The 15,824-nt window shown below is 44.0% G+C and overlaps 1 protein-coding gene across 1 annotated transcript in view; it reads left to right on the forward strand.

The window, feature by feature from the left end:
- Positions 1-6,124: 6,124 nt before the first annotated feature.
- Positions 6,125-15,824, forward strand: part of LOC148867504 (uncharacterized) — a 94,292-nt gene continuing 84,592 nt past the window's right edge. The window contains exons 1-3 of the mRNA XM_088975933.1: positions 6,125-6,500; positions 6,653-6,881; positions 7,020-7,147. Coding sequence (XP_088832059.1) covers positions 6,411-6,500; positions 6,653-6,881; positions 7,020-7,147 — 447 coding nt within the window. The 5' untranslated portion in view covers positions 6,125-6,410. The remainder of the gene's footprint in view (positions 6,501-6,652; positions 6,882-7,019; positions 7,148-15,824) is intronic.

A 15,824-nucleotide genomic window follows, 5' to 3' on the forward strand; every position in this document is an offset into this window, starting at 1 on the left:
GAGAATCCAGCTCGGACACTTCAAATTGGTGCATCCATAGAGGAGCCCCTGTGATCTCAATTGGCATGCTTCTAACTTGAAAATTTGGATGTTTTTGCATGGTCCCCAACAAAGATGCCCGGCATAGGCCCCAACATCATAACTCACAAGCTTAATGTTGATCTTGTAGTTAGGCCCGTTAGACAGAAGAAACACAACTTAGCCCTAGCGCGATGGAGGGCAGTCGACGAGGAGGTCGGGAAGCTCCTTGTAGCTGACTTTATTAGGGAAGTCCACTACCCGAGCTGGGTGGCCAACCCCATTCTGGTAAAAAAGGCTAACGGTAAATGGCGCATGTGTGTCGACTACACCGACCTGAATCGAGCTTGCCCAAAGGACTGCTTCCCACTCCCCAAGATCGACCGTCTAGTGGATGCGACCTTAGGGCATGAGTTGCTGAGCTTCCTATATGCCTATTCGGGCTACAACCAGATCAGGATGGAACCAACTGATGAAGAAAAGACCACCTTTATAACCGAGCTTGCCATATACTGTTACAAGGTCATGCCCTTCAGGTTGAAAAATACTGGGGCAACCTTTCAACGACTTCTGAATAAATTGTTTGAGCCATTGATTGGCAGAAAAATAGAATGCTATGTAATCGACATGGTCGTCAAGACCCAATTTTCGCATGATTTAATACAAGACTTGCATTCAGTTTTTGAAAATTTGCGTAAATTTAACATGAAATTGAACTCCAATAAGTGTGTCTTCAGTGTTACCTCGGGTAAATTCCTAGGGTACATTGTTAACCAGCGCGACATTGAAGCCAACCCGGACAAAATAAAGGCCATCTTAGACATGAGACCACCCTGAAAACTGAAGGAGGTTCAGAGGTTGAATGGCCGAATAGCTGCTCTGAGACGCTTCGTGTCCAAGTCGGCAGACCGCTGCCTGCCTTTCTTTAAAGCAATTAAGAGCAAAGGTTTTGAATGGACCGAAGAATGCCAGCTCGCGTTTGACGAGCTCAAAAAGTACCTCACTAGCATATTGGTCTTAACCCGACCCGAGGAGGGCGATGTTTTAGAGTTATACCTCTCGGAAAGTGACGAGGTGGTCAACTCGGTACTAATAAAAGTGGTAAATCGGGTCCAATGACCTATCTACTATGTTAGTAAAGTATTGCAGGGAGCAGAGACGAGATATCCAGAGATAGAAAGGTTGGCCTATGCACTAGTTATCGCAGCTCGGAAGCTCCGTTCGTACTTCCAAGCTCACACTGTCATCGTCCTCACCAACAAACGTCTGAAGCAAGTTCTACTCAAGTCCAAGGTCTCCGGTAGATTGACGAAGTGGGCCGTTGAGCTCAACAAGTATGACCTCCAATACAAGCCGCGAACTGCTATCAAGGCCCAAGCCTTAGCAGACTTCATCGCGGAATGCACTTTCAGCTCCGAAGTCCCCAAGCCGGTCAAGCACGAGGACCCCAGCTCGGGCGAGCCCGAAGCTCCCATGCCAGTTGAGCTCGAGCACCATGAGGTAGTAACCAGTACGACATCTCTCCAAGTTAGGCCGAGCGCGAATTGGGATGAGGAGCCCTGGATCTTTCATGTAGATGGATCCTCAAACCAGCAGGGCAGTAGAGCCGGAATCATTCTGTATGGCCCAAGCGGCACAAAATTGGAGTACGCACTATGCTTAGAGTTCGCGACATCCAACAATGAGGCGGAGTACGAGGCATTAATTGCCGGGCTAGCTCTAGCCAAAGAAGTGAAAGCCAAGCATATCATCGTCTGCAGCGACTCTCAACTCGTGGTCAATCAAGTCACAGGCGAATACGAAGCTCGCAGACCAAATATGATTGCCTACTTGGCCAAAGTAAGAGAGACTCTACTCAACTTCCAGTCACACTTCATCAAGCAAATCCCGATATCGGAGAACCGTGTACATAGAGAACCAGTGATAATACCATGAGAACCGTGTACATAGAGAACTTGCCTCGGCCTAACATTCTCGGGGAGGCAGAGGAGGTTGCTCCTGTCGTTCAAGCAGAGTCGAGCTGGATTGATCCGCTCGCGAGCTTCCTGCTACACGGGACCCTCCCTGCAGACCGCAATGCTGCCAGAAGGGTAGAGCGTCAGGCGGCCAAACACGTCATGATAGACGGACGGTTGTACTAAAGATCTTACACGCTCCTCTACTTGCGTTGCCTATGACTTTCTGAAGCCGAGCTCGTGCTCTGCGATACTCACGAGGGACTGTGCGACGGACACTTGGGGGGCAGGGCCCTCGCCCAAAAAGTGCTACGATAGGGGTACTATTGGCCAACAATAAAAGCAGACACGATCGAGCTCGTCAGAAAGTGTGACAAGTTCCAAAAGCACACCAATATCCACCATCAACCTGCCGCCGATCTGAAGTATCTCACCAGCCCGTGGCCTTTTGCATAGTGGGGGATCGATATACTCGGACTGTTTCCACCAGCAACAGGCCAGAGGAGGTTTTTAGTGGTAGCAGTTGATTATTTCACTAAGTGGGTAGAAGTCGAACCTCTCGTAACAATCACAGCTCGAAACGTACAAAACTTCTTTTGGAAAGGTATAGTGTGCCATTTTGGGTTACCTCGGGTATTGATCTCTAACAACGGTAAGCAGTTCAAGGACATTGACTTCCAAAACTGGTGCCAAGACATGGGAATTCGATAGAATTTTACCTCTGTCGCACACCCTCAAGCAAACAGCCAAGCGGAAGTCACGAATAGAGCTATCCTCCGCAGATTGAAGGCATGCGTAGACTGAGCTAAAGGACTATGGGCAGATGAGCTACCCAGTGTTTTATGGGCTTATCGAACCACAATGAAGACCGTTATAGGCAAAACCCCCTTCAATCTCACCTATGGTACTGAAACAGTCATCCCAGCTGAGATCAAGGTTCCCTCGCTACGACTAAAAGCGCATGACGACAAGGCAAATGAAGAGGAGTTACGCACTAACCTCGACCTGTTTGACGAAGTATGGGACCTCGCATATATTAGGACCACGGCCTACCAGCAGAGAGTAGCTCGATACTATAATGCCAGGGTAAAAAATGGAACCTTTGCGTCAACGACCTGGTCCTTCACAAAGCGAGTGGTTGGGGAAAGAACATATGAGCTCGAAACCCTAGAAGGGAAACAAGTACCTCGGGCATGGAATATTGTCAACTTAAGGCAATATTACTTATAGCTACTAAGTAGACCACGAGTCACTCTCAGAGCCTAAGGGCCAAAACGTTGAGCTAACGCAGACCCCAGCGCGATAAGACCCAGTTGCCTCTATGGCATGGGCAAACCACTAAGTAGACCACGAATCACTCCCAGAGCCTAAGGGCCAAAATGTCGAGCAAACGCAGACCTCGGTGCGATAAGACCCAGTCGCCTCTATGGCATGGGCGAACTCCAAGAGTGAACTATGAGTCACTCCCTCAGCCTAAAGGCTAAAACGCCGAGCTAACTAAGACCTCGGCACTGTGAAAGACCTAACCGTTTCATCGGAAATGGTTAAGTATTAATACTAAAAGCATAGGCAGCTTGGGCATGAGTCCTATAAAGCGTAGATCACCTCGGTATACTAGTTGAATTCGATACGGGACAACTCGAGTTCACTATGATAACCACATCGAGGTATACCATAAAAACTACCTCAAGTATGGAGGAACAACTTGGGGTGACAACTACCGAAAGATCCTACTTCGTACGTGTATCTCTAATAGCTCGAGTGATAAAATCGCTTTGGCAGAAAGTAAAGAGCACACAATACTTAGCAGAAAAAGATAAGACATTTCATTACTAGCTTCTATAACAAAAAAACCAGGCTTAACCGCCCGGGAAAAGTTCAACAGAAAACAAATAAAAAGTAGGGCCCAACCGCCCAAAAGAGTTAATAAAAAAAGAGATATTTAAAATCGGGTTCTAACGCTCGGGAACCACCAGAATCCATTCAGAAAAAGAAAACAGAAGAGCAGCAACCGGCCTCAGGGATCCACCTCCTCCACATCCTCGTCATCCTCTAGAGAGTCAGGCTCCTCCTCCTCCGCTAAGTCCGCCGTCTCTGAATCCAAACCCTTCATTGTTTTACCGTCAAGGTTGAGATCGGAGAACTTCTTTCGGATCAGCCAACGATAGAGTTTAAATCCAGAACGGTAGGAGCTCGAGCCGTACTCCACCTGGAGGTCGTGATACTCCTGGGAGTCCTTGAAGTCCCACACCGCCTTAGCTTGCTCAGCCTCCACCATGGTGTTGAAGTTCCGAGTCCGATCCTAAAGCGTGGACTCCAAGTCCCGGACCTGCTGAAGAAGCTCCCTCTCCGCTGCCACCCTCGATGACTCCTCCAGGTAGCAAGCTCTCTCCTCAGATAGGCGGGCAATATGCGCCTCCTAGTCCTAGACGAGCAGCTCCTGGGCCTCGCTCCCCTTTCGAGCCTGAAGGACCTCACCTCGGGCCCGGTTGAGCTCGCCTTGGAGCTTCTGCACGGTTGACCTTTGAGCGAGAGCATCGCCGGAGTGAATGTTGGTCTAGAGGGCCATGGCGTGGATGGCGGAGTTCACCTGCCTACAAAAAGCCGAGGTCAAAAAAAGAAAAAAGAAGAAGAAGAAGAAGAAGGGAAAAGAAAAAAAAAGTAGTCACTTACCACCATGCAGTGAGCGGAGGCTAGCCTGGCGAGCTACTTGGGGTCCGTCCCTCCCCAGCTGGCGACCTCGTGGGAGACCGCCTTTCGGCTCCTTCGCGAAGCCACGGTGAAGTCAGTGACGCTTTCCCACCCCCCGGTGGGAAATCGCGGAAAAGCGAAAGGGTGGGACTGCTCAGGCGGAGGGAACTGCCCTTGCATCGGGATCTCGTGCTCTTTTGCACCACCTTCCGTGGCCACTCCCTCGAACGAGACCGGTGGGACCTCAGGCGGTGGAGAAACGAAGGCTGGATTAGTAGCCTCGAACTCAGCGCTCCCGGAAGTGGAAGCTCGGTCAGGGCGCGACCTTTTCGCCCTGCGCTTCTAGTTGCTGGACAGACGGCGGCGTGCATCTACACCAGACATGATGGCTGCCAAAAATCACAAGGCATTAGTCTAGTAAAAAAAAAATTTACAAGGCATTGTGCGACCTAAAAGGCAACTTACCAGGGCTCAGAAGGATAGACCAATCACCCTCGCAACAAGAAGGAGAGACCAATCACCCCCGCCTCGTAGCCTGCGGGTAGTTAGGGGTCCTCCCAGCCGGTTAGGCCCGCATCACCTCAGCACTCTCAGTTTGAGCTCCCGCTCATAGAAACTAGTTCGAGGTCCTAGCCGCAAATTACAGGTAGAGCCCTTGAACTATTCTCCTATTGATATTGATATGATATCTATGCTATTCTTGTTTTGTTATTTTTCTATACTAGTTTTGTAGTCCGAGTAAATCATAGACTGGTGCAAAGTCCTCAAATTGTATTAGAAACCACACCAAACCATAATAAAACGGTTTGGTTTGGTTTGGTGTGGTTTCTATGCCAAAATGGTTTACTTTGGTTTGAGAATTTCCCAAAATGTAATTTACTGGTTTGGTCTAAAAAATTCTCCAAACTACACCAACCGGGACCATGAACACCCCTACATAGAATGGCAAAAAGTCTCCAAACCATATTAGAAACCACACCAAAATGTAATAAAACAGTTTGATTTGGTTTGAAAATTTTCCAAATTATAATTTATTGTTTTGGTATGAGAAATTCTCCAAACTGCAAGAGACTAGACCAGGAACACCCCTACCCACCACCATCCCGATCCCAACCGAAGACTAAATCCTTGTTTTCTTTTGTCTTCCACAGCTTTACATAGTGGCGATTCCTCATGCTGAAATTCCTAGTCGTCCATCATTATTATATCTTACTGAACGAGTTAGACCTACGTCCTTAAAATTTCCATATTTTCATGATGAACAATGTCTAATATTTAAGGAAGAAAATGTTATTTTAAAAAGTTTTAAATGGCATATATATAAACGATGGTTATTAATTAAGATAGATACTAAATTAATTAAAACTATAAATTTGACTTTCACTAAATCACAGTTACTAATATGCAACTTTCCCTATTAATTAAAACTATAAAATTGACTTTCACTAAACACTCGTCTCAAACTATTTATATTTTTATTCATTGTGGCTCAACATCTGAAACATTTTAAGCATGCCAACGTCTCTTCCATATAAAATCCGAGGCTCGTCGTCATTTTCAATTCTTACCTATTTTTTCCAATTTTGTTCCTCTCTCTGGAACAAATAAAATAAAGTCGAACAAATTTTTAAAAAGAAATGAATAGAAACTCATAACTGACATCCTTCTCAAATCTCTAACTTCTCGTTTTCTCTTCTCCACCTTTTCGATTCCGTGCTTCAAAGTTCGGATCGGAGAAGAGAAGCCATGGTCGAGACCAGGCGAAGCTCGGCTTCATCGAAGCGTTCTGTTCCGCCTGCAGGAGTTGCTTCTCTGTCGAATGGAAAACGCTTGAAGGTATATATTAGGGTTAGGGTTAGGTCAAGGATTTGATTTGCTTTCCACCTTTTTTGTCGGCTTTTAGCGTTGTCTGTGTTGGTGGTGGTGATGATTGGGGTTGAGGGGTTCTGTTTTCGTGGTGTTTTTATTGAATTTAATTGGAATTGTAGGTGGCGGAGGCATCGTCATCGACCAACGAGATTCCTTGTGTTACGCCAGTTGAAACCCTAGGTTCGTCAAAAGAATCAGGTTGTGAATCGCATGACCAGGAAGTTCGACTCTCTGATCTATCCGCTTTCGGTCCCTCCAAGGAATCTGATGACTGCGATGCTACTATGCTGGAAAAATCTCCGGATAGAAACGGAGAAGGCGAGGTTTTGGCTCCGCCGTCGGCTACAGGTTGAATCTTCTGAGCGTTACGCTGATTATCGATTTCGTTTCCTTTTTCCTTTTCATTTTCTTTATCTTTTCTTTCTATTTTTTTGGCTTTCTTTGACATTATATTGATTTTTGGATTGTATTCTTCGTCGGGTTAAGGAGGGCCTGCCATTGAAGCTGATAATGCGGTGGAGTTGGTTGGTGCAGCAATGAATCGAGCGAGGAAACGATCAACAAAGTCCCGCACAAAGGTTGCATGGGGAAGGCTTCTTTCTCAATGCTCGCAGGTTGGTGGGTTTGCATGTTTCTGTTGCCCATTAACATATTGGGTCGCATCGTCAATTACTCAGTTTTTGTTGATGAGCAGTGGTTTTTATTCTCTTTTTTGGGCGCGTCTGTATGTTAGGGAGGGAGGAGTGTTGCACGACAACTCTCGAGTTAGATTTCCTTATTGGGTTTAAAAGTTACTGCTATCCGATCGTGAAACTTTTCCTAAACTTTGCATTCGGACCTCCTTTGCCCACAGAGTATTTTTTATTTTTATTTTTTTACTGTTAGGGGACTAACATCGCATGTTGCCCAAAGATACTAACCAAGGGACAATTCTTTCCGTATCTGTCAGAAACATCTGAATAAAACTCAACTGTTTAGATTAAAAATCTTCATTATAGTTGGAAATTTTTTTGGTGTTAAATCTGTCTGAGGTTTAATCTTATATCAGTAGGTGTTCATGGCTTAAGAAATATCTCAATTAGTTTGATATTGCTATAATCAAGGTATAAATACCTTAGGGGAAACCTGGAATAGGTCGTGGTATGGATGTGGGCTGTAATTCATTACTTGAATGGTTGGATTGGGCAAGGATGCTGCCTTTAAGAGCCAAATATTTTTTATTCAACTAAAAGGAAGTACCACTTGTTCTGGAGTTTATTGAAGTCTCACCAGTCTCAAGAAGCTCTTGATATTAGGTATTAGGTATATGAAAAGTCCTAATATACTTGAAGCATTCACAGGTTTATCTCTTAGAAATTTTGATTCTTTCCTAGTGTGATGAACATATGATCTCCTCTCTAAGTAGGAACATAGAGACTGAAATATAACCAACAATGATGAAATCTAATGAAGTAGATAAAAAGATGGATCTTAAAAAAGTGGTAGATGAAGAAGTAGAGGATGGTGAAAAATTGGGCCCATTTCTTAGAAAGAGAGAAGCATGCCAATATAGTGTTCATGGAATTAGACATGTAGGAAAGAATGAAAAGTTTGGATTCTGTATCTATAGAATCCAGTTAGCTGCTTTTAGTAGTGTGAGGGATGAAGTCGATGTCAGGAAATTGTATTGAAGTCAATGTTAGGAGGATAGGGAAGATGGAGGAACGAATGCAGGTGTTGGAAGTGAGCTTAGTAGGAAGGTTTGTTGGAGTGAATTTGGAATTGGAGAAGGTGAAGGTTTGGACGACGATCGAGTGGGGAAAGGAGAAGCTGATGGGAGTAAGGAAATTGAATGGGGGTTTTGTTTCTGTTCATGTTCCACAACAAGGAGGTGGTGGCGCTAACTTTGAGGCAAGAGTCATCGAAGGAGAGAGAGCTTGACCTCCGGCTGGATTGGTGGTTTTTGGTGGCTGGTGCTGTCTGTCCAAAGGAGGACAGTTGTGGGTAGATGTGGTTTGTATCCCTCTCTCTGCACGCTTGGAGTATAGCCACCTTCGAGATGATAGGAGGCTACTGCAGGGGGTTCTTGCAGTTCGATGACTAGAACATATCGTAAGTTGGAGACGTGGGGCCAACAACAGGACATTCGGAAGGGAAAAGTTGGTATTTCAAAAGATGTGAGGACAAAAGAAGGAGCCGTGGCAGAAGAAGGGATGGGGAGACAGTCTAGTGATGACGTAAACCGAAAAAGACATTTGGAAGAGAAGAAATTAGAAGGGGAAAAGGAGGGAGGATTTAATAAGTGGGCCCCACAACAGGACGAAGAACTCAAGGGGTTCTCACTCAATGGATTTGGGAGTATTAAAAAGGAGGGGCACAATTGGAAAGAAAAAGACTAGAACATATCGTAAGTTGGAGACGTGGGGCCAACAACAGGACATTCGGAAGGGAAAAGTTGGTATTTCAAAAGATGTGAGGACAAAAGAAGGAGCCGTGGCAGAAGAAGGGATGGGGAGACAGTCTAGTGATGACGTAAACCGAAAAAGACATTTGGAAGAGAAGAAATTAGAAGGGGAAAAGGAGGGAGGATTTAATAAGTGGGCCCCACAACAGGACGAAGAACTCAAGGGGTTCTCACTCAATGGATTTGGGAGTATTAAAAAGGAGGGGCACAATTGGAAAGAAAAAGATTAGAGGTGAGAGGAATAAGAAACCAAGGAGGATAAGAGGAAGGGAGGAGTGGGTTTGGGTCATAGCGAAATTTGCAAAAGATGGGAAGGTGACAACAATGGTAAGAGAAAGGAATAGGAGGAAGAGAGAAACCAAAGATCCAACCCAATCTGTCGAATTGGAATATCAGAGAGGAAGACTCCAGACTCCAAAACAGGGGAATCGGCCACAGTGTATCAATCACCTACATGTTGCGAGTGTAAACCAGGCCAGAGCAACTGCTGATTCCGACAACAATTGGGAAGCCAATAGTATAGGATATTAGGATAATCACTGGAGCAGAGGCTAAGGCTTGGCAGATAGGGCAATACCAAGAGTTATACTCATTGGGCAACTCTGTCCAAAATTGATAATGTGGCAAACAGGATCGATGAGGTAGGCTCTCATTCCTCACCAATCCTACCATCCCACATCTCTGTTTCTATGGGGGTAGTGGGCGAAGGTTCTGAAAGGAGGAAGGAAGAGGCAGAGAAGGTAGGGGAAGTGTGGGGAAGAGGAAGCGACAAGAAGGGATGGAAGGAAGGAGTGGGCAAAAGAAGGTCTACAACAGAAGGAAGACTTTGGGGCCGGGCCAGGAGACAGAAGGGGGCAGAAGAATTTGAGTCCAGGAAAGGGGAATCCAGAGGAAGGAGTGAGAGAGGAAGAGGTGCGATAGCTAAAAAAGAGGAGTTGGATTATGAAGGGGGAGAGGAGGAAGTTATTAAGTTGGAATGTTAGGCGTCTGAGGGAGGGGAATGGGTCTTTGGTGAGCAATGTGATTAGGAAGCAGAGGCCTGATGTTGTATTTCTGCAGGAGATGAAATTAGAAAATTTTGGCACAAGAATAATGCATGACATCTGGGGAAGGGGAAGTGGAGATTGGGTGGAGTTGAATGCGTTGGGGCTGGCAGGGGGTTTGGTCATTCTGTGGGATCTGGGTGTTTTTAGGAAATTAGGGGTCTTCCGTGGGAAGTTTTGGTGTTAGTCTGCTTATAGGAGGTGGAAGGGGGAATGGGCTTGGGGAGCGACGTATGTGTATAGGCCAAACGAGGAAAGGGGAGAGAATGGAGTTTTGGGAGGAGTTGGGTAGTGTTCAACAGAGTTGGGAGGGTCCGTGGTGCTTGGGAGGAGATTTTAATGTTGTCAGAAGAAGTGAGGTGAAAACGGGGAGGGAAAGGAGAATTAGTGTGGGAATTAGGAGGTTGGAGGATTATATCAATGACCATGAGCTGTCTGACCTTCCCTTGAGAGGCAGAAAGTTCACGTGGTCAAATGGTCAATATCCTGTGACCCTGAGAAGGCTGGATAGATTTCTGCTTTCTGGGGATTGGATGGAGCACATGGGAGATCTGGTGCAGGAACCTTTACAGATGTATTTATCAGACCACAAAGCAATTCTGTTAAGAAAATATACAGAGATATCACGTCTGGGACTTTTAGATTTGAAAATGTTTGGTTGCTTCAACCAAACTTTGTGGATTGGGTGGAGGAGAAAAGGAGAAATCTACAAGTGGAGGGTTCATCCACCACCAGGGTTGTCAAGAAATTAGAGTTGATCAAAGAAGAGCTGAAAGGGAGGAGGAGGGAAGAGTTTGGGGATGAAGTAGGCAGAAAAAAGGTGGTATTGGAGAAGATTGCCAGACTGGAGAGTTTAGAGGAAGATGAGAACATTTCAAGAGAAGCTAAGGTGGAGAAAGAGGGACTGGAAAGGGAATTAGAGAGGCTACTTTTTGAGGGAGGAGGTGAGATGAATGCAGAAGTCAAGGGCATTATGGTTAAAAGAGGGAGACAAAAACACAGCCTTCTTCCATGAATTTGCAAACGGAAGGAGGAATCTGATTACTAGAATTCAGGTAGGGGAGGAAGAGGCCAGACACTGGGATGCCATCCAAAGACTAGCGGTGGATGTTATAAGAAGCTGTATACAGGGAGACAATGGGGGTGGATTTCTCTGGGAGATGTTGAATCAAGAAAACTAAGTGAGAGAGCATCCGAGTGGCTGGAAAGGGCCATTGAGGGGGGGTGAAGTTAAGGAGGCCTTAAAGAGGATCAATGGAGATAAAGCTCCGGGACCTGTTGGGTTTTCTTTTAATTTCATAAAGCAATGATTGCATTTCTTGGGGGATGATTTCATGCAAATGACCAAGGAATTTTGTGCAAACAAAAATCTGGCGTGAGAGTTAGTTCAATCTTTATTGCACTATTACAGAAGAAGGCTGGGGCTGTTAACGTAAAAGAGATTAGGCCAAATAGTTTGCATTTCTTGGGGGATGATTTCATGCAAATGACCAAGGAATTTTGTGCAAACAAAAATCTGGCGTGAGAGTTAGTTCAACCTTTATTGCACTATTACAGAAGAAGGCTGGGGTTGTTAACGTAAAAGAGATTAGGCTAAATAGTTTAATAAGTAGCCTTTATAAACTCTTGGCCAAAGTCCTATCAAGTAGACTGAAGGAAGTGCTTCATGAGGGAGTAGGTGAAACCCAAATGGCTTTTGTGGGAGGGAGACAAATCCTGGATGGTGTGGTGGTGGCAAGTGAGTGTATTGACTCGAGGACAAGAAGTGGGAGACCCGGTTTGGTGTGCAAACTAGATATTGAAAAAGCTTATGACCATGTGGAGTGGGGATTTTTGGAGGAAGTCCAAAAGCTGATGGTTGTAAGAAGGTGGCTCAAACTCTTTTTTTTTTATTGTAAGGTGACCCAAACTCTCAAAGTTGGCGGTGGGATGATTGCAAAAGAAAGGAGCTGGGCTGTGGAATAACAGAAGTGAAAGAAGGAAATTCAACTCTCTCCATGTGAGCTTGTCTTACATTGCTGTCCCAAGCCTAGATAAAGGAGGAGGGTTGTGTCTGGTTGGCAGATGGTACTAAAACTTTTGCCAAACCCTCATGAATATGGATCCCGATTTGTCTTTTTGTGCTCATGTTAGGGCGTTCTCCATAAATGACGTGCTGCACCCTAACCTGAGTGTATTGTTCTGGGCAAGGTTTGCTAGGATGGTCGACATAAGTGACCCACCATGTCAATACTCGGTTGTGGTTCCAAATAGGTAGGGGTCCCTTCATAATTCTGGACGGGGCCAGGGAAAGGTGGTAGTCCATGAAACGCGACTTAATTTAAACACATGTAATGTTGGAACATTAATAGGAAAAACTGTGGATTTAGTAGACACTATTAAGATGAGAAGAGTTAATACTACATGCCTACAAAAAGCTAAATGGAAGAGTAAAAAAGCTAAAGAAATTGATGGCTACAAATTATGGTATACATGAGAGGTGAATAATAGAAATGGTGTATTGATGGTAGTAGATAAGGATTTAAAAATGAAAATTTAAATGTTAAAAGAATTGGGGATAGAATAATTTCAAGTGGACTTGTTTTAGGGGAGGATGTCATTAACATAATAGTGCTTATGCACCTCAAGTGGGTTTAGAAGAAAACATTAAAAGACAATTTTGGGAAAACTTAGAATGATTACTCTAAGAAATTCCAAATGAAGAGAAAATTTTTATAGGAGGAGACTTAAATGGGCACGTATGGACAATAAGTGTAGGATATATTATGATACATGGAGGATTTGGATTTGGGGAGAGCAATGAATCAGGAGGTACAATATTAAATTTTGTTGTAACTTATGCTATGGCAATTTTAAGCACCTTTTTCCTAAAGAAGGACAAACATTTAATAACATTTAAAAGTGGACCATAAGTCAAATAGATTTTTTTTTCCTTTACTAGGAGAACAAAATGAGTTGTGTGTAAAAATTGCGAAGTTATTTTTGGAGAAAGCTTAACAACACAACATAGATATGCACATTAGAAAATGGAAGAGAAATAGGGAAGATAATAGGTGATGAAGAATTAGGTGGGAAAACCTAATCGCCTTGCCTAAAAAAATATTTTACAACACAACACACAAAATTTCTTAACGATTAGGCGAGCCGAGCCTCCAAGGGTGTCTTGTCGCCTAGCTGCCCGCCTAGGTGTCGCCTTGACAACTATATATTGAGGGGATTAAACTCAGAGCCACAACATGAAACTTTGGGAGAGAATAACTAAACGAGGATTATGACTTGAAACAAGTGTGTTAGTGAACCAATTTTGGCTTTCTCAAAGAACCATTCAACCTAAAAGCTTAAGTTGTTAGGTGAGGCCCTTGAATAGGTTGATATTTTCTAACACGTCCCCTCACACGAAAGCCCAAACCCATTGGGCTTGAAGCGTGAACAAGCACAGGCCCACACATACCTTGTGCTGAAACTTATTCAATTATAATGGGGGTAACGGTGATCGAACACTAGACCACTTGGTCAAAATGGCTTTGATACCATCTCAAAGAACCATTCAACCTAAAAGCTTAAGTTGTTAGGTGAGGTCCTTGAATAGGTCGATATTCTCTAATAGGCTTAATGCTAGAGAGATCAACCATGGAAGCTATATTTCTTTTGAAATGATTGATAGAAAAGTTCAGACAGAAGATGAAAGATCTTCATATGGTGTTCATTGATCTAGAAAAGGCTTATGATAGAGTTCCTAAAGAGATAATATGGTGGGTCTTGGAAAAGATAAGGGTTCAAAATAGGTGTATAGACCTAATTACGGATATGTAGGAGGGGGCAACAACCAATGTTAGAATACCATTGGGAGAGACTTCATATTTTATAGTGATGATGGAGGTTCAGCACATAGTCCTTATCTATTTTCATTGGTCATAGATGAATTGACTAAACATATTTAGGAAAAATTCCATTGTTTATGTTGTTTGCTGATGACACTTTATGTTTTGTTGATGCTTCCCCTAGTCAGCTGGAGGTGGTGCTTGGAATTTTGAGTTGGTTTGAGGTGGTGTCTGGTCTCAAGGTCAATTTGAGTAAATCTTAGATCATCCCTGTGGGTTATGTAACGAATTTAGAAGATTGTGCAGATGTGATGGCTTGTCAGATTGCCCATCTCCCGGTCAAGTACTTGGAGCTTCCTCTTGGGGCTAAATGTACTTCCTCTGAGACTTGGGTTCTAGTGATTGAGAGAATGGAGAGGAAAATGGCATTTTGGAAAGCTAATAATCTTTCTTTTGGGGGTAGAGTAACATTGATTAAGAGCACTCTTTCTAATCTTCCTACTTATTTCCTCTCCCTCTTCCCCATTCCAACCAAAGTTGCAAATAGATTGGAGCAAATCCAAAGGAACTTTTTATGGAGAGGATGGGAGGAGGAAAAGAAGGTTCACATTGTAAACTGGGACCAAGTGTGTCTTCCTAAGGAAGTTGGTGGGTTGGGAATAATAAGAAAATTGAAAATGTTCAACTCTGCCCTTCTTTGTAAATGGCTTTGGAGATTTGCAAATGAAAGAAATGCATGGTGGAGAATGCTTATTGTGGATAAATATGGGGTGGATTGGGGTGATTGGAGATCCAAGTGCCCTATTGCAAGAGGGATAAGTTTCATTTGGACAGGTATCTTGAAGGTCTTTCCTTTATTTGAGGAAGAAATCAGATATAAGTTGGGAAATGGGGAAAGATTCTTGGTGTTCTGAAGTGTTCTTGAAAGGTGCCTTCCTTCATTTGTATCAAATTTCTGTAAATCAGGATTCCTCGGTTGCTGAAACTTTTAATGCTTCTGGTAATTCTATTAGTTGGAATCTGCTTTGTAGGAGGAGCCTCTTTGATTGGGAAGTTGAAGAATATGCGAATCTGTTGGGTTTGCTTCATAATCAGAGGGTTGATTTGAATAAGGAGGATGCTTGGAGTTGGGAATGGGAAGCTGATGGATGGTTCACTGTTAAGTCTATGTTCTTTGAGTTGGTAAATTCGGGTCATGTGAACTTTCCGGCTAGGCAAATATGGAACTCAACTAGTCCTTCTAAAGTAAAATTTCTGATTTGGACAATGGCTTTAGATAAGTGTCTGACCATAGTTAATCTAATGAAACGTGGCATTCAGATTCTGGATATGTCATGTGGTGGTTCAGTTGAAACTATTGAGCATCTTTCTATGCATTGCCCAGTTTTGCCTTTTTTTTTTTTGAGAAAAGTTAACAAATTTATTGAAGAAAGGAGAGGTACACAAGAGTGTGTACAAATACAAAAGAGGGGCGAGACCCCTGAGAATTACACAGGAGGGCAGGAATCATAGTACAGAGACTCTAGAGTAACTCCTAATTTTGCTAGACCATCTGCCATTACATTTAGTTCCCTTGGGATCCAGGTTAGAGAAACATTCAAAGGAGCCAAGAGGTCCCTTGCCTCTGATAGGAAGTGACTAAGTCTCCAAGGTCCAGTTTCTTGTTGTTCCAACCATCTTATAGTATTGTTTGAGTCACCTTCAATTGAGAAGCTTTGGATACCCAGTTTGATGACTGGGCGAATCCCTGTTAGAGCTGCTAACACTTCTGCCTTTGTTGAGTCAATTATCCCATCGGACCACTATAAACCCAGCATGTGTGGCCATTCTCATCTCTTAGAATTCCTCCAACGCCGGCAGTTCCGGGGTTACCATAAGCACTTCCATCAAAGCTGAGAGTCCAGATTCCTTCCCTTCTAACTAAAGGAGCTCTGGTAGAGAGTGGGGTAGGCGAATCCCTGTTAGAGCTGCTAACACTTCTGCC

This window comes from Nelumbo lutea, chromosome 3 (assembly GCF_056320005.1).
Source record: "Nelumbo lutea isolate HS-2025 chromosome 3, American lotus-T2T, whole genome shotgun sequence".
NCBI classification, from domain to species: Eukaryota; Viridiplantae; Streptophyta; class Magnoliopsida; order Proteales; family Nelumbonaceae; genus Nelumbo; species Nelumbo lutea.